Raw genomic sequence first — 18,847 nt, 5'->3', positions numbered from 1 at the left:
TTTGTGTGAGCCACTCTGAGAGCAGGAGGGAAGCTGGGAGATAGAGAAGTCTAGAACAGTGAGAGACAAAGGCTCAGAGCCGACTGTGCTGAATGGAAAGTGAGATAGAAGCATGCACCTGAGGACACAATGGTGGAGTCTAATACTTATGTCGGCTGAGTTGAATGTCTTTGTTCTGCCTTTATTGTGCGTCTCTGCATGTGAGCGTGCCAGGCTGACATTAATAAATACAAGCTAAAGTCATGCTATACAACCATTGTTAAGAGTTCTGATGAATATCTGGTAGTTTAAGGCAAAAACAACTCTTTTCTGAAAGCACAGTGGATTTCTCCTCACACCGGCAGCTGTTTACTTTAGGATGATTACTGTCTAGCAGCTATTGTTTACCTGCTTTATTTACCACCGCATCACTGGTGTGCAAGCATGCATGTGAGAGTGTGTGAGTGAATTTGTGTGTGTGGGAATCAGTGGAGTACCACGTTGAAGTGCGCCTGTGGCTCTCCTATCAGAATATAAAAAGCTGACATTACTCCTTGTCCTAGACCCTCACTGGGGCACATGTCCCCTGTGATCGCCTCAAAAAGACTCCCACGTCTCTTGTCACGTAACAGTAGGGAGACATCATGAAACAGCAGTAATAACACACTAGTGGCCTGCTGGCATTGTGTGCCAAACAACCACCCCTCCCTCTGAACATAACAATGATAGTAAAAAAAGAATCCCAGTCCTGGCACCACAGCTCCAGGCTGGGAGATAAAAACAATATCGCAGCGAGGCACCTGAAAAACTGACATCAGCAATTAAATCAAGCGTTCCTAATGTGGCTCCCCGGGGATGTTGTGCAACAGCCTTTTCCGGATGTTCACAGAGTGACTTTGCTCTTATGTGACTTTCCATGGCATGATGCGAAAGTGCTGCGTTGATTTAGCAGAATGCTGTGACATATTTCCCCTGTTCTAATTTCTTACCAGATGAAAGGCTTAAGAGATTTCCCTGCTGGATTGTGTGTTCATTTAAATGGCGTCACGTGAAGTAGTGTTAGCTGTATTAGAAAGTTTGAGCTAAGAATAATGACATGCTGTTGGGGCTACAGATGAGCTGATGTGGATTAAAAGAAGGCGTTAGTCTGATGGAGAGTAAAACAGCTGAGTTTCAGCATTTACCAGCTGAAAACTGTGCTTGAGAAGTGATAAAACTTTTAACAACCACACAGGAAGAAAAACTGTTTGTACTCTCACTAAAATACTTCAAATCTGATTACATGTGGATCTGCACAGTGGCTCAGTGGTTAGCACTGTCGCCTCACAGCTAGAAGATCCCTAGTTTGCGTGCCAGTCTGGGATCTTTCTGCATGGAGTCTCCATGTTCTCCCTGTGCATGTATGGGTTCTCACCAGGTTCTCCAGCTTCCTCCCACAGTCCAAAGACATGCTGAGGTCAACTGGTGATTCTAAATTGTTTATAGGTGTGAATGTGAGAGGGATTGTTAGCCCTGTGATAGACTGGTGACCTGTCCAGGGTGTCCCCTGTCTTCACCCTAAAGGCTGGGTTATGCTTTCCACATGAACTAGCTGTGTGAGATGCCTGGAAATCCGCTTGAGAGACCGTGTGTGGCTTTATACTCCATGAAGAAGTTTGCCATTGTTTCCACTACTTACAACATGGCATTTTACCGAATAGTTGCATTTCAGCAGTTAATTTTAATTTCACACCATGAATTGTTCATAACACGGTTATCACAGTGATCTCTGTGTGATGAATCGTATAAGTGCCTGTATTTCTGAACTTGTGCTGCTAGGAGCTCCTGTTCTTCTGCCAGCTTTCTGCGTGTCTCCATCTGGAGGTGCACAACGCAGCAATGTTCCTCTTGAGAAGGCTGTGTAAGGGGACTGGCTGCTAAAATTATGTAATTTGTCCACACAGAGCCACGCAGACGTCGCTGAGGTGGCAAACATAAAACAAATTTAATGGTGCGTGTCCACTGGATCTGTTTTTCCCACATGTAAACGCACAACATCTGAAAATCAACTGCTTGGTGGGCAGTCACTAGTTGGCCACTAAATGGTCACATGACAGCGCCTTCAACATCAGTCTGGTAGATACTTCGGACCAACATGGCGGTTCAGTTGCAAACTTTCTCTTTTATTACGAAAACAGTTCAGCGAAAAGTGTTTCTGAAGGCATTTGAAGTGAGAAATAATCTGTGCAGTAGCTGAATCTTTCCTCGTTTTAGTTGAACGACGGCTAGTTTTGACGTTTAACCAAAGTATTGCGATGCGTCGGACCTGTAGAAGTCAAAGTCAAGTCCACTTTTTGCAAATGAGCTCTGGGGTGATGCACCGGATCACAGCTCGAAATGCATCGCAATGCAACCAGCATGGACTGCGGTGCGTTTCACATAGACAATAAATGGGATGCGGGAAGTTGCTGGAGCCAGTGGACACGTACCTTAAGTCAGCTGGGATAGAATCCCTAATGAGGATTAAGTGGTGTATAGAAGATGGATGGATGGATGGATGGATGGATGGATGGATGGATGATTACATGTGTCTTTGTGTCTAAGCATGTCATACAATTAGAAGATGTATAACATATATTACGGTAGTTAAACTCTAGTATAGTCTCATTACAGCATACTGTGAGTTGACTGAAAGTAGCAAGAGCTGGCAGCACAGAACTGGCAAACTATTTTCTATTTTCTCCTATTCTCAAAAAAAGAGAAACTCTGTCCATATGAAAATCAAAGAAGCAAATGTAAGAGCATGCCAAAACAACAGGTGGCGATATAACCTTAAGGCTAAAGCCATGAAGCCTCCAAAAAAGCTATTACTGGTTCTGCTAACATTGAGGAAGGAGGGAATTATAAATGTTGACTGATTCTAAAGCCTGAATTTCTCAGTAAAGTGGGAAAATAACGGTACATTTACGCAACATGTAAAAAGTTCTCCCGGCAATACATCCACTATTGCACAAAATGTTCTCATGTAAACAAAGGAGATAATGATGCCTGTCTGATATCAGAAGCCAAAACCTCTTTTTCCTATCTTTTCCATGTCAACACTGCAAAATGAGTTTCTGAGTATCTTCACCCTATAAAAGAGTTTTCCAGAAGCTAAGTTTTCAATGAGCTAACACTGTTTGCATGTGGATAAAAGGCAGAAACACATAGAAACAGCCACGTCTGAAATAGCTGGGGTTAAACTTTCCTTGTCTACTAGCACGGACGGGTCTGCGTGGTTTGAATTTCTTCATCTCGTCAACTTTGGAGAGTTTATGTGCAGCCCAATAACTGTCTCTGCCCAGCGTATGTGCTACAAGAGTGCACGTACGTGACACTAATGCACATGGATGGATGTACATTAGATACAGCCTACTGCACACGGGTATGAGAATGTATTTAACAGTCAAATGTCCTTCTTTGTACATAAAAAACAAACCTATAGGGTCCTCCTGATGGTCCAGTATTTAGGTCACATATGTGTGTAAATGCCCTGAACACCGGTTCAGTTCCCGGCTGACCGGACCATTCGCTGCCATTCATTCCTCTTCCCTCTTTTGCCACATTTCCCACCTCTTTCCAATGTCAATTTTAAATAAAAGCCTTAATGCTCCCACGAAATAACCTTAAATAGTCTGAACTGATTTTAAATCTTCAAAATTTCATCGTCAAAAGCTAATTTGTGCTATACGCTGTGATCTCTCTTGGCCTGTGTGGGTTTTGTGTGGGTGCCGTTACCTCCAACACTCCAGATACATGCATCGTAGGTTCACTGGTGCTTCTAACTTGGCTGTAGGTGTGAGTTTCTCTCACTACACTGACTACTTATTTAGAGGAGAAAATTCCTATTTGGACTGTGGTGGATGATTATTCTTTGAGAAAAATACAACAGTTCACACAGCATGCTCTACTCCTGTCTGGGGAAAAAGGAAACTGAGCCCACACACTGCATTCTGCTCCCCTGGCATCTAGCTTTCTTAACATCCTTAGAAGTGATGTTGTGAGCACAATGCTCCTCAGCAGACTGAAGACCAGCGTGCACCAGGGCCAATAAATAGCTACAATTTAATGTTAAATAAGAATAACCTGCAAAAGCAAGAAGTAGCAATACATCCTTTTGTGGAATTTCAGCGATGTCAAGAGAGGATGAGGAGGCAGATACAGAGACGCTCTGGAGAATCAGATGACTTAGGTTGAGAGTAAGGTTTACTGATATCAGGAGAAGTGACACAACAAAGCAACACATTCATGGGAGCACCGACAGCATCAATTCTGAGGATCCTCTTCAACCTTCGGGTAAATATTGGGTTGGGAGGAAAGCCAGATTTAGACTGGAACTTAACATGGGGACAACTTATTTGCTCAGGCACGTCAGACTAAACAATATCTAATCTTGACCAGGTCAGGAGTCCTGACACATCTTCTTCCTACAGTGGTTGTCTTTCTCATGTACATACTAGCAGGAGAGAAGGCCTGAATGTGCTCACAGCCTTATTTTGGGAGAAGTAAATAGGAACAGGGTTCAAAGGTGATAACCTGCAGGATAATTGGAGGTGACTCATAGGATCTCTGGGATGATTTAAGGTGAATACAGTTGACCTGCATGGTGTCTTCAGCTAACAGCTGCAAGGCAACTCCTTAGTAGAGGAAAAGAGAGTATTTTTTTCTTCACAATGCTCCTCAGTGGTAAGTTGAAGAAACAGTGGGAATGGATGGATGTATGTACAAAAGATCTATTAGTCACCCCAACTGACTCTTTTAACCAAAGACAATCTTCAGTCGTTAACCAACTAGCATTAGTTGCCTCATGTAGCAATATATTAAGGAGAAACCTAAGAGCAACTGAGATTTTTTTTTTTTTACTGGTGACGCATGGTTTAGCTTTCACTGTCAACTGATATGGGCTGATACCAATGTCTCCAAGTGTTTGTTCTTCAGAAAGACACTTTCATTCTCGTTGTCGATTTGATGTGAGCTGAGTCTTTACTCTGCTGATTTTGGACCTTAACTGGACATTACTTCAACCAAACATGGTCAGCTGAGCCAAGATGGTCTCACCTGCTGTCTTACATCAGTCATTGTTTGGAAATGTACCTGTAGATGTCTCGAGCCATCCCAAAATCTCCGATCTTGGCCACACGACCCGGTCCTTTGCAAGTCAGAAGGCAATTCCGAGCTGCGATGTCCCTGAAAGACATGAGAAAGACCCACTGTCAGCTCACTGTGCATGGACTGATAAGAGCTTAGTCACTTTATTAGGCTACAGTAAGTCATGGTAAGTTTAAATGATGTGAGTTTTTTAGTACAGTATGTTGGGATATAGTGTATGTAAGAGCTAGACAAGTGGAGCATTGATGTTCACACAGCTTGTCTAACTCCTCATTTCCTTAGTAGTTTACCAGAGTTTCTCCTATATTTGCATCTGTAAGAGAGGTCCCTGTATGAGACACCTACAGACGCTCCCCAGTTGGATCTGAAGTTCAGTGTAACTACCATGTTGCCCTGGGCAAGCGTATAGTTGTCTTTCAAAGTGTACAGTTTCTTAGTGCCTTTATGACTCTACCCACATGGTGCATCCAGAGAAAAGACTGAAATATTCCACAGTATATGAAGGCAGAGTGGGTTAGAGGAGAAAATTCATATTTGCACTGTGGTGGGTTATTCTTAAAGCAAAAATACAGTCGTTCACATTGCGACTTCCACTTCTGTCTGGGGGAAGGAAACTGAGCCCACACACTGTATTCTGCTCCCCTGGCATCTAACTTTCTTAACATCTTCACAAGTGATGTTGTGAGCACAATGCTCCTCATCAGCGTGCATCTGGCCAGGATTTAACATCAGAATAACATCATGTGGCACTCTGCTCACACTAGATCATGAAAGAGAGCTGGGATGGAAGTAAATAACTAGTAGTGATAGAAACCACCATACTGAGCTCTGAGTGTATAGACAGAAATGCATTGTTTTGAAGTTTGTCCTCCACACTCTAAAGAACCTAAATGAGAAATGACACGACGAGGATACAGTAATAATTCAGACTGATTTAGTTCAGGCTTTAAGTCAGGGACTTACACTGTGATGGTTGCCCTACTTCAATGTACCACAAGTGGGAAACCTTCAACTTACAATATTACAAACTAAAACAAATCTGATACTGAATAATTTAGTATGAAATAAAAACTGCAATGTTTTCTGGCATCTATTTGCGTCTCAGTTTCTCTGAGAAAGCCTGTTTTTATTTTGCTGGAGTCTAATTTAGAGTGTCAGTAAACTGAGCTGTCAAAACCTGCTACAGAGAACTTCTTAAACTGTGTCATCACACAGGATTTCCTGTTTAGGAATAAACAGTCAAACAATCAATCCATTTAAAGGCTACACCGCTACTTCAGGAAGACTGAACGACTTTTCCTAGCCTGACTCTAATTAGCAGGTGGGAAGGCATGTACACAGACACTCTCTCTGTGAGGGCCTCCAGCTAAATCCAAGCAGGCCTTGTTTAATGCTTTGGAAGAATTCATGGAAATTATTTGCTTTTGCTCGTAGGCAAGGATGAGCCTTGAAATGCAGCAGTAGCTGTCACAGACTGCTGGCTGAAGGCTTTAGAGAAGGACACAGACAAATTGTACATGCAGCACCATGGTGTGAGAGCAGTTATTAAAATATTATTGACTGGCCTCATACTGTAGACCTTATTTACAGTAAATTTTAACTGCAGCTTAAAGACCCATTTCACTGCAGCACTTCGAGAACAATCTGTATTATTAATTTATTTTAACACCTGCAGTTACATTAAAGTACCCAACACCCCAGCACAGGGCTCCTTTTCAGGCAGTGGCAATTTCCATTGCGGGGGCCAAGCCTGTTGTAAAATAAAATAACCAAAGAGCAACACTGCATGATCCACTGGCTGTAAAACAGATGAGCGCCGCCGCAGAAATAAGCAGAGAAACACAAAAGCTGGGAGTAAGTTGTTCTCAGACAGCATTAACCCTGTGATTTAACCTGCTGGAGCACATCACAGCTCATCATCCAAGCCAGTAATCCCTGAGAAAAAGCTGCATTTTCTGAGTAGTGGCTACTCCTCCACCTTCCCTCATTCACCTGCCCCCATACTCAACCCCAAGCAAACACACCTCCATAAAATTCAAAACAGCTTCAAGGACGGTGTTAGGGTGAATTTTAATGCAGCTTTGAAGGCAGAAAATCAGGTTGTTTGGAAGATCACAAGCCTCCAGAGAAGAGCGAGCCATTAGAATGATGGAGTTTTACTGTGCCACATTGGGGCAAACAAGCTTTATTAGGGCATGTGTGTCATTTGCCAATTCGTAGGAAGTCAAAGACAGAGCACAAGGAAGGTGCTTTAATTGTCTTAATATGATTGGTGAATCTGTTTTGACCCCTCCTCATTTTAACACGTACTTGACTTTCCTCAAGGACATTCATAAAGTTAATCTTTGTAAGACAGCTTCAAAATAATTCCGGAGCCACATCCTTTGGTTCGCCAACCACTGTGATTATGTCTATAGAGGGACACACTGTTGACTTGTGCCTTGGATACAGACCGTAAAAAGGCAAGCCGGCTTCCCCATCTGGCTGTGCTGATACTAAACTCATCACTTGTCCTTTCTGCTATCGTATGAAAGGCAAAAGGCGTGCAGAGTCCATATGTTATGCTTGGATGGATGCAGTCAGTTTATAATTCTGAGTAGACGTTAGCAGATGAATGTGGGCAACTCAGTTCGCCTACTGCATATTTGCATTCCAAATGCATTCAGTGGTATGCAATACCCTATGTACTGTTTTCTGTTTACAGTTTGTCTTTCTCTCTGTTGCTTTGATCTGCTTCGGAAGGAGAACCACAGAATCCATTACATCCTTCCGCTATCATTTTCTGCATTTGTTTTTGCAAAATGTGCAGATCTGGTGAAGTACCTGTGTATAAACTGGTTTTCCTCTAGATACTGGCAGCCTTTAGCTATGTCTCTGGCCACGTTCAGAAGGTCCACCATGGTCAGGCTGGATGGCTGCTCCTGATCACGCACAGACAAGATGGACAAAGACAGAATTAGATATTAGCGAATATATCTGAGGCAGATTTGAGACACAGATGGAGTACACATTAGTACAAGATCTGACTGGACTAACTTAGATGAGAGAATTCTGAGGCTCCATCAGAAATAATAGCCTAAAGGGGCTATAATCACTTTTTATGATAACAATCTATCAAATAGCGATGTGAAAACAATATGACATTGTTACTTACTTACTGAAAGAGAATTATCTCCTGGATCTGCAGCTGCTCTTGGCTTGATTGCTAATATGGTATAATAGTGCATTTCAGCTCATTGTTTAGCTGTCTAGCTATAACTCCACTGGTTTGGTTCACCTCACTGCTCTCATAGCGATGCTTTGGCTGCAACAGTGAAGAAACTCTAAAAACATACCGTACACTACCTGTCCAGCAGCTAACAGCAGACAGACTCTTAGCAACGTGCTGGTTAACAGAGCAGAGCTTTTAGCAGCTGGAGAACCATTTATTTCCCTCAGGAGTTGGTATAGAAAGTAAATACTGGTCTTCACCAGCTGAACAGAACTCTAAACGAATTGTAATGTTGTGTCCATAACCGTGATGTGTCAACGAGCAACTGCTAACAACTAAATCAACAAGGTGGTGTCAATGCTGAAAAAATGAAGAGATCGTAAAAGACAATGTTGAGCTGAGCGTGATACAGCAATGAGTCTCACCAGCCGGGGTCTGGTCTCCCTCAGGAAGGTCTTGAGGTCTCCTCCGGCCATCAGCTCCAGCAGGATGAACCTGGGCATGGCCTGCAGACTGACTCCTATACAACGCACAATGTTCTGGTGGCTGAACTTACTGCAGGGACAGCAGCACAGCATGGAAATGTGTCAGAAAATGGCTTAGATGGTTCTTAACAGCAGCCAGAATCCTTTAAAGGACCAGTGTGTAGGATTTCAGGGGAGCTATTAGCAGAAATGGAATTACTAGTCCTTATTATGTTTCCATTAGTGTAATATCACACGTGTTTACAAGTTGTTGTGTTTTTGCTTAGAATGAGCACTTTGAAGACCTATAGGGAGTGTGTCCTCTTCCACAGAGACTGCCATGTTGTACTGACGTGTTTCTACAGAAGCTCAGAACAAACAAACCAAACACCGGCCCCATGAAGGCCCTCTGCACTTCTACATCGGAGTGGCAGCCACCACTAATGTTGCTTCATGCTTGGAAGAGGAGCGGTATTCTGTTGGTTGCAAACTGCACCCTCATAATCCTACACACTGGTATTTAAATTGTCTCTGTAGAGGTTACCTGATGATGAGAGCCTCCATGAGGAAGTCCAGTTCATCTTGTTCAGAACAAACCTCAGGAAGGGTCTAGTGTAAATGGAAACCAAATTTCAGTAAAATTTTATATACAATAGTTGTAATACTTTGTAGAGCCTGATGCACTTCTAAATATAAGGTTGTGAAAAGGTTTGATGCAGTATTTTTGTTGGAACTGTACAAGAAAAACTTCCCTCAACTTCATGAGCTTTGATGCAGAAAAAAGCGGCACTAAGTGCAGGATGTGTAATTACTTTAGAAGTGTCCATTAGTCTGATTTCACTCAAAGTCAGAGCTGTGAAAAAACTGACCTTGACTGCCACTTGCAGTGGACTTGGTTCACCAGGTATCCCCACTGCCAGACCTTCATAGACCTCACCAAAAGCACCGTGACCCAGACCCCTGCAGACCAACACAAACATTATTATTATCATTTAGTGGTACATCATGTTTTAGGGATTATGCTGAAACTTCCACACAGAAAGACTCAAACAATGGTGAGATTTGGAAGCTGAAGACATCTGAAGCAAACAGCAGTAAAACATGTTGCAAATATCCCGTTGTTCAGACGATCACCAGTGGAGCTCAGGGCTGGTTAAAGGAATGAGAACCTCAGAGAAAATCAACAAGAGTGATTTCTTTTTAGCAGGACGGCTGACATACTAATCAGTATTTTAAATTAGCTTTTCAGCTTACGAAAGTAAACAACTTCCTCTCTGTGATGGTCTATTGCAGATGTGCAAGGGTAGAAAAATAAACTTTAATACCAAATTATGCTTTTGATTTTACCCTTTTGTAGCAGTTTGATCTAAGACTCGCATAACCCAAGATGAGTTATACAAGTAATAGATGGAAAATATTCTAGTTTCAGAAGAAAACAAATTATCACAGAGATTAATAATCAGACTTATAAACTGTTAAACTATACATGGGTCCAAGTAATTAGTATTTTGCCCCTGTACACCACCACAATTGATTTGAAGCAAAAAAATAAAGATGTGATTGATGTGTAGGAATTCAGTTTTAATTCAAGTGGTTTAACAAATATAGTCCCTCCATTTTCACATGCTCAACAGTAATTGGGCAAACTTCATTAATTCTAAATTTAATTATTGTTTTTAATACTTGAATACAAATCTATGCAGTGCCAGTGAGTGCTGGAAGTATAGAACCCATGGTCATAACCAAATGCTGAGTTTCCTCCCTCAAAATGCTTTAATGCAGCTTCTTCAGTTGCTGCTTGTTTGTGAGTTTTTCCTGCCCTCAGTTTTGTTTTCAGTGAATTCAAAGCAACTCAGCCGGGTTGAGGCCAGATGATTGTCATTTAAGAACATCACATTTATTTGCTTCCTGCCTTTCAGGCTGTCCTCGTGGCAACTTTCTGGGTCCTCGTCTATCTTTAGTTCCATCCTATCAGTTTTGCAGCATTAGACTGAATGTGAGAAAAAATTGAGCTCTGTACACTTTAGAATTCATTCTGCTACTTCGGTCAGCAGTCACATCATCAGTAACCTCAGGTGAACCATTTCCCCTGACAGCCATTCATGCCCGTGTCATAACACTCCTCCACCATGTTTGACAGATGATACGGTCCAATCAGAGCCCTTCCTTTCCTTCTCCAGTCATCTATCTTTCCATCATTTTGCTACAAGATCATCTTCAACTGTCCAAAGAATCTTGTTCCAAGAACTGACAGGATGTTTCAGAGGTTTTCTAGCAAAGTCTAATTGGGCATTTCTGTTTTTAAGTGTCGCCAGTGATTACCATCTTGAGGTAAGTCTCTCTATATTTAAACTCATGACGACAGCTCTTGATTGTAGACTTTGAAAATTGCATTCTAACCTCCTTGAGTGTTCTTGGCTTGGCTGGATGTTGTGACGGTGCTGTTCCTCTGCAATCATCCTTTTTAGTTGCCTTTTACTGGGTCTTTCAGTTCTTCTGGTGTTGCTGACCTTTTTGAGATTACTGGATGTTTTGAGCTTTAAAATGCAGTGCTTCGGTTACATTGACGCATTTTTGTACCACCTGTTGAGAGTTCCTATCAGCAGCTACAAAATGCAAATTCAGCACGTGACATCAACTCCAGACCTTTTATCTCCTTAATTTGTAATGAACCAATGAGACCACAGCTGGCCATGAAACTGTCCACTTAATAGAGGGACTGTGTAAAGAAGTAACTGCAATTCCTGAGCTGTGGAAGGTAAATTTGACCTCCTCCTGCAGCTCTTCCTTTCCTTCCTGTTCTAAGCCCCTCCCACCATGTGAGCATGGGTATATGCACACGCTTCAAAAACACTAAAAAAGTAAATTCTGGTTGTAACTTCACATAGCATTTAAACCTCACTCTCATAAGTGAAAGTCTTCAGTCCAACCCACTCTACCACCACATCCTGCTGTCACCTGATCTGGATGAAAAGACCTGTGATCGGGCAAAACCTCCCATTATTATTATGAGCTACATTTTCTAAAGCCTGAAAACAGAGAAAGAGGAGGTACAGACGTCCAGTTTCCTATCAGGCCATTTGAAATTGCAATATACTAAAAGCTAGTATAGAACTTTGCCCCTATAAAGCCTGGTAAAAATATTGTTTTTAGTAAAACCCTTGAATAAAAGCTGAGAGTCCATACTTCAGTCGTGATCTCACATCTATTGTAGTGGTGCACAGAGGCAAAGTTAGGAAAACTGGGTCACAAAAATGTTTCCAAACTTTAAGAATTCCCAGAAAACATACACCGATCAGCCACAACATTTTGACCTCTGACAGGTGAAGTGTATAACATCGATCATTTTGTTATAATCCAACGTTCTGCTGGGAAACCTTGAGTCCTGACATTCATGTGGATGTTTGACTTGTACCACCCACCTAAACACTGCAGGTCAACAACCCCCCATGACAACAGCAGTCCTTGATGCCAGTTTCCACCCTCAGCAGGACGATGCATCCTAACATACTGCACAAACTGCCCAGGAGTGGTCTGGGGAACACGAGAGAACAAAAATGTTCGCCTGGGTTCCACACTCCCCACATCTAAATCTTACTGAGCATCTGTGGGATGATCCATTGTAGTGTAATATTTTTTGGGTACGATGTGCTAAAAGTAAAAGATGAAGTAATCCCGGCAAATGCTATTTGAATTAATTAGTAATATAAGTGTGTGAAGTACTTAATGCTGGATATTCTAATAACCACCAATGCTTTGATTGTATTGAATGTGTGTGAGGGAAAAGAAGGCCTAGAAACGGTGTAATGATGGCTGAAGGGTTGATAAGAAATCACAAAGTATAACCTGTAGCCTTGTTGTGAAGATATATGCCCTCTAGGAGATAAAACATGGAGTGATCAGTACACAATGATGTATACTTAAGGTATTACAACTTTTAGCATATATTGGAATCATAATAATAACACATACAAATATATTATGTATGAAATCTGTCATAAAATAATAAGGGTAAGATGTGGAGCAAAAACTTTGAACATGCCTGGGAATGTTCTCCGTAACAGATGACCTAATGATAACTTGATGCTCATGTCCTCTGTAGGGAGTGATCTAGGGATGAAATATGATAACCTGATGTCATGATCTGACCAATAGATTTAGAAAAGCACAATGGTGTCAGAACTGCCACTCCTATCATACGCCCCATGGGCGTGGAAAAATGACCAACGCTCACAGCATAAAAGACGGTGCACAGCTCAGTATCTTCAGTTCTTCTTGGGGTGTTATCGCTGCTAAGAATTACTCCTGGAATTTTTGTCAACAAATAAATCCTGCTGCACTCCAAATGCTGACTCCTCTTGGTGATTTTTTGAAGATCTTTAAAGAAACTTTTTAGATGTTTGAACACAGTCAAGTCATAGACTGTGACCTTGATTCGTAACTTAGTTTACACTTCATCACCCGGTTAAGCCTGATCTAGGTAGATCCCACCCTGCAACCCACAGGACCCACAGAATTCACTGGTGCCACAGGATCCCCAGAGGTCCATGAACCACTGGGTCAGAGGAGTTTTAGCAGCATAAAGGGAACCAACACAACATTAGGCAGGTGGTCACAATGTTATGCCTGATCGGTGTATTTTCTCAACATACTTTTCAAGGCTGGCTGGAGTACCATATTTCCATTGGTTGTACAAATGGATTTTTATTAACATTCACCAGAGCTGGGAAGTTTTTCTTTGGTCTGTTTGTTCAGATACTGTTATCCTTGAATCAATAAGTGCTTACCACAATGACAGCACAGCTGAATCTTTTACCTGGTGAGAGAAATGTTTCGTCGCGACACTTCCTTCAGGTCGTTGACTGAGGCTGTCTTGCCAGCGAAGCAGTAGTTGGGGTTGTAGTCTGTCATGATGGTGGAGGCTCGCAGCTTACTGAGCTTGCAGTCGGGACTCTGCAGCTCCAGCTGAATAGACTGCAGCTCTGTGTGTTTCCGCCTGTACACTGGCGAGGTGAAAAAGAAAGAGGTGTCTCATTCCACAACTGAGACATCCACAGTTCAAAAAACAAACAAAACCTTGAACCCATCTCCTTGTAGAAAATTATTGCTGGCAGGCAAAGCACACAAAGTGGAAAGCTTTTAAAGTATTATTTCTCTGAAGACCACATGCTTGTACAACAGAAATCGTTATAAAATTGAACCTCTCTTTTTGTGTCTGTGAAACATTGATTTTTCTCTTTCTGATGCCAGATTTCTTTGTAAAATATCCAGATATGTTGTGTTTTAGAATTGAACCCTCAGCATTTGATTCTGTCTTGTAAATGTGCACATTTAGTACACAGACACATGTATAATGCATAAACACAGATGGAAACAAAGCTCACAACCAAGGCAGCTTACACCTTCTTGAAAATCTATGCATGTCATGCAGGACAGGCAACCGTAAGAAGGCTCTGCTTTTTATTTGTTACACAGAACACCTCTCACTTTTTACTTCTAGAAGCCTTGACCTGGGCTGTAAACATATTAGTTGCAGGGAAAATTATTTGTGTGAGTATTTCTCTGCATATGGTTATGTGTGTGTGTGTGTGTGTGTGGGAGTTATTTATTTACCAAGTGCTGGCTAATGTACGAGTGCCGTCAGCTGCAGGCTAAGCAGCCATCCATCATTAGCACGTTTCATTCATCACAAAGGTAGTCCCACACCTCATCTGCCCCCACCTCCTCTACTAATGTGTGTGCAGGAGTGTAGGTGGGAGTCTGGACGTATGCATCGGTCTGCAAGTGTGAGACTGAGCGGGGGAGTGTGTGGAAGAGATGATGGCTCAATGAGTGCATATGTCTGGCTGTAATAGCCTGAAAGCAGGCAGGCAGATGGATATCTGCGCTGGTTGGGATGCTCATTTTCCATCCTGACAACAGATTGGTAAGAGCTGCCTGAGAGGGTCCAGGACAGACACTGGAGATGCTAGTGTCTGTGATACAGAGTGAGAGGATGTGTGTCTACTGCGCAGACCAAAAGAGAGACTAGAACCTCTCAGACATTTAACGGCACAGTTTGATGTTTAATGGTCAGTAACAACAAGAAGGTCTCTCCAATATATGTCTAAATTCTAAGCAGATTATAATTATAATGCTGTATAGTAGGGCTGCACATTATATCATTTCAGTGTCATCAAATAGTCACATAGCAGGAAGTGTGGTTTTTTTTGGTGATTCATAAAAAAAGAAATCTGGTACAGTTCTCATTTTCCATGATTAATCTCTAACAAGGGCGTCAAACTCATCTTAGTTATGGGGCCATATTCAGCCCAAAGTGGGCCAGACCAGTAAAATCAGAGCATAATAACCTAAAAATAACCACAACTCCAAATTTTAATCACAGGTATCTGGAACCGAACAATGTAGTATTTTACTTTGTGATCAAAATGACAAAAGTCTGACAGAAAAAGACAAAAAAACCCCAAAAACAAGACAAAATATTACAAAAATGACACACAAAATGGCAAAAGTGAGGAAAAAATGACAAAAATGAGACAAACGACAAGAAACAAAACAAAAAAGAGACTAAAAATTGAACAAAAAAGTTACAAAGCAACAAAAATATGGACAAACACCACAAGTGAAACAAAAAACACAAAATGACAAGAACGAGACACAAAACAAAAAGAAGAAAAAAATGACAAATAATGAGACAAACACAAGCGAGACAAAAAAACAACAAAAATGATGCACAAAACAAACAAAGCAAACACAAAATGACAAAAATAAGACAAATGACATAAAAAAGACAAAAACAGACACGAAATGACAAAAGAACAATGAGCAATCTAGTATTTTACTTTATGATCAAAACAACTTGTCAGGGTCTAGAAATTATTCTAAATTTATAGTTTTACAAATTTACAATCTGCAGTTAATATCTTCTCTCTAATTTTTACACTTTGGGGGCTGGATTGGACCCTCTGGAGGGCCGCTTTCGGCCCATGGACCCCATGTTTGACACCCCTGGTTGATAAAGAGAGAAATCTGTCAGATAGGATATTTTTTACTCAGATTTAAGAGTTTTTAGATACATGTAATCGGTTTTTAAATCTTTATTAAAAAGTTTGTTAATGTGCAGGCTTCACATGTGCACAGGAAAATGAGTGAGGAACAGGAGAGAAAGACTGAAAAGGAAAGTCTGGACGGATGATGGTGTACGAAAAACTTTTTTTTGTTGGCTGGGTCTTGAAGTTGTTGCCGCTGCATGAGGCAACACAACTAACTTGTCTGACTGTGTAAATCGGCACCACAAAGCTCTGTATAATGAGCGCAAAGCCAGATTTGAATGTCATCCAAAGCAAAAAAAAACAAAAAACAAAACTATTTGGAATGCCTTTGTCAATGTTACACCATGTGAGAAAGATTTCAAATGGCAGAGAAATCACAGATGCAATACCTTTTCACCTAATGAAAGACGTGATGCCAATTAACACAGTTACCAAAGAGGGGTTTAAAACATGATCCTCAAAGCAACAGGAAAATAATACACACCTGTTTTTCTCAATTTGCCATCAAAAAGCTGTATGAAAAATGTCACAGAAGGAATATTATTGTGGTCCAGCTGGACAGTGGAGCCCTACACACCTCTTACCCTCTGCTTTATCAATGACAACTTCCAGCTGAAACTTTGCTGTTTACAAACAAAGTTTTTCCTCATGATCAAATGAGAACAGCATGAGAGAAATTTCAGCTGCTTGGGGCCTTGATGAGAGACATCAAGTCTGTATAACAAGGGATGGGTCAGTATATAATTGTGGGACTTTTTGTATCATAGTTGACATTTTTGCTGTTTTCAGGCCTAAAATCAACATCAATAACCAAACACCACATAGTATTTTAGAGAAAGATTCTTCTAAATATTATATATATAATTGCATAAAATTGAAATGGAAAGTTATTTCTAAACATATTGTAGTAAACTTGTTGACTACTTTATATTAATTAACTCAGAAAGCCTTGGAGTCTGGCCAGTCTTTTCTTCAGGAGGAAATGACATCATGAGGAGCAGGTCATGTGATCTGGAATTAACACACTTCCTGGAGAGGTGTTTTTGTAATGGGGAACTTAATGGAAAGTGATTCCTCAGACAGAGATACAATTAGTTATTTTCCATGTAAAATTTGATATATTGCCAAAAAAGAAATATCTGTCATGATTATCTCAACTTAATAAAAAGAACACAATCAAAACTATTCTTGAACAAGTTCATTTTATTATTGTTTAGCTAATTAGAAGGTGGTTGGTATTAAATTCAGATGGTTATGGTCAGATTAGTTGACATTTTAGTGAAATCCAGTCATTTTTCATTAATAAGTGATTGTTTCCATAATAAATAATTATGGAATTTGTAAAGACATGATCATAATGAACATAAAAAAACATTATATTGTTTACTTTTAATAAAAATGTGTGCAAGATATATCCCATGAACTTCAAAAGTCCCTCAGTTATATATTGACCCAGACAATGTTGTGAACAGGATGGAGCCTGCTGCTTTAAATCAGTTACCAGACTGCAGCACTTTGGTCACAGATGGCATCTTGCAGTTGTTAAATTATACCCAGGCAGTATTTACTTTAAAAGTTTTTTCATATCACGATATATATTGCAGGAAAACAAAACATTGCAAAGTCATTTTTTCCAATATCATGCAGCTGTTCTATAGAACAATTTAAGAGACTCTCTCTCTCTCTCTCTCTCTCTCATTTCTAACAGTCCCATAATGCAATCTGTAAACTGTGGTACTGTTGTGCACTGTATCATTTTATATCAGTGATGATGCAAAATTACAATGATTGATAAATGTCCAAAATGTCTGTGCTCACTGTTTTACTGTCTGTCTGTTTTGTACAGTAAGTGAACAAGGAGCTCCCACATTCTCCTCTATAATAAATAATACTGTGACCCGACCAGAGATGTTTCTCAAATGATAAATGGTAAATGTAGACAGATTTCTACCTTGTCAAAGTGCTTTGTTCATCAGGTCAAGAGCTTTGGAATAGCATTTCTGACCTGACATGTTCTCAGTGAATGTGCTCATCTAACAAGGAGCTTTCTAATCAGCTGCCTGCCTTTTAAACATCCATTGATCTGCTTGATAGTGTCAAATTCAGCTGCCAAGACAAGTATAAAACATGGACTAAAAATATAGTTAATCTGACCTTACAGTGTCATGTTCAGGCTCTTCATATGTACAGTATGTGTACAGTGGGCTGTTGGACTGATGATGGGATTTGAAGCTCACTTGTGAACTAAATATTTGCCAGTTTGTGCTATAATTTAGTACGTACAAATTTTCATCAAAATTCAGTTTAATTGTTCATCCTCCAGAATCATATCTGCAGTGTGAAAACCTGAGTGGATGATGAAGCCAAATATTCCATAGTGACCATATAGACTGGGAGTGCCACAGAGGTACAGACTGAGGTGACTCTTACTTATCATGACTCCTGACACGGCCAGCAGCAGGGCGGCGATGAGGGCCGAGGTGCCCACAGACAGAACCAGCGCCAGGGGGGAGATAGGTGGGGGTGGAGGCTCCACGATCGCTGCTGCAAGACAAGGGGAGACAACAGTGTTGTACAGTTGTTCTCTTCCCTGAAGGAGTATTAACATTCACTTCGCCACGCTGATCCCCAACTTAATTAATGATGTGAAAGCGATGACACAACAGAGCTTAGGAGCAGCGACGGCTGGTGCATGTCAATTCCTCCTCTGTGGTGGTGGTGGTGGGGGGGTGGGGGTGGGGGGGTCTCATTTCACTTGTCTAAGCTGAGGAACAACTCTGGACACCGACACAGACCATATTGAGATGGTGACCTTTTATGACCTAGCATCATATAATTATCTACTGCTTGTCATTACTGAGAACAGATTTGCAAACCATAGGGCAAGGAGAGGCTCTAGGTCATTAAGATATCATTGAGATGGTAATAGCCCTGTTATTTTGCTTCAAATTATAGAGTGACATTCTGCCGTATTAATTCATTTCAGATCTACATTCATAAATGTATTATTCATC

At 41.0% G+C, this 18,847-nt stretch overlaps 1 protein-coding gene across 4 annotated transcripts in view; it reads right to left on the bottom strand.

Moving 5' to 3' along the window:
* Nucleotides 1-18,847, bottom strand: part of alk (ALK receptor tyrosine kinase) — a 498,812-nt gene that overhangs the window by 12,573 nt on the left and 467,392 nt on the right. For 3 of the 4 annotated variants that reach the window (XM_055005937.1, XM_055005939.1, XM_055005940.1), the window contains 7 exons: nucleotides 18,264-18,377; nucleotides 13,598-13,784; nucleotides 9,651-9,741; nucleotides 9,326-9,390; nucleotides 8,743-8,872; nucleotides 7,930-8,027; nucleotides 5,092-5,184 (listed from right to left, as the gene is read on the bottom strand). In XM_055005937.1, the coding sequence (XP_054861912.1) occupies nucleotides 5,092-5,184; nucleotides 7,930-8,027; nucleotides 8,743-8,872; nucleotides 9,326-9,390; nucleotides 9,651-9,741; nucleotides 13,598-13,784; nucleotides 18,264-18,377 (778 nt within the window). The remainder of the gene's footprint in view (nucleotides 1-5,091; nucleotides 5,185-7,929; nucleotides 8,028-8,742; nucleotides 8,873-9,325; nucleotides 9,391-9,650; nucleotides 9,742-13,597; nucleotides 13,785-18,263; nucleotides 18,378-18,847) is intronic. The other variant, XM_055005938.1, reaches the window with a different exon arrangement.

Source organism: Amphiprion ocellaris, chromosome 20 (assembly GCF_022539595.1).
Source record: "Amphiprion ocellaris isolate individual 3 ecotype Okinawa chromosome 20, ASM2253959v1, whole genome shotgun sequence".
Classification (NCBI taxonomy): domain Eukaryota; kingdom Metazoa; phylum Chordata; class Actinopteri; family Pomacentridae; genus Amphiprion; species Amphiprion ocellaris.
The sequence above is the reverse complement of the archived record's forward strand: the minus strand, read 5'-3'. Positions and strand labels throughout refer to the sequence as shown.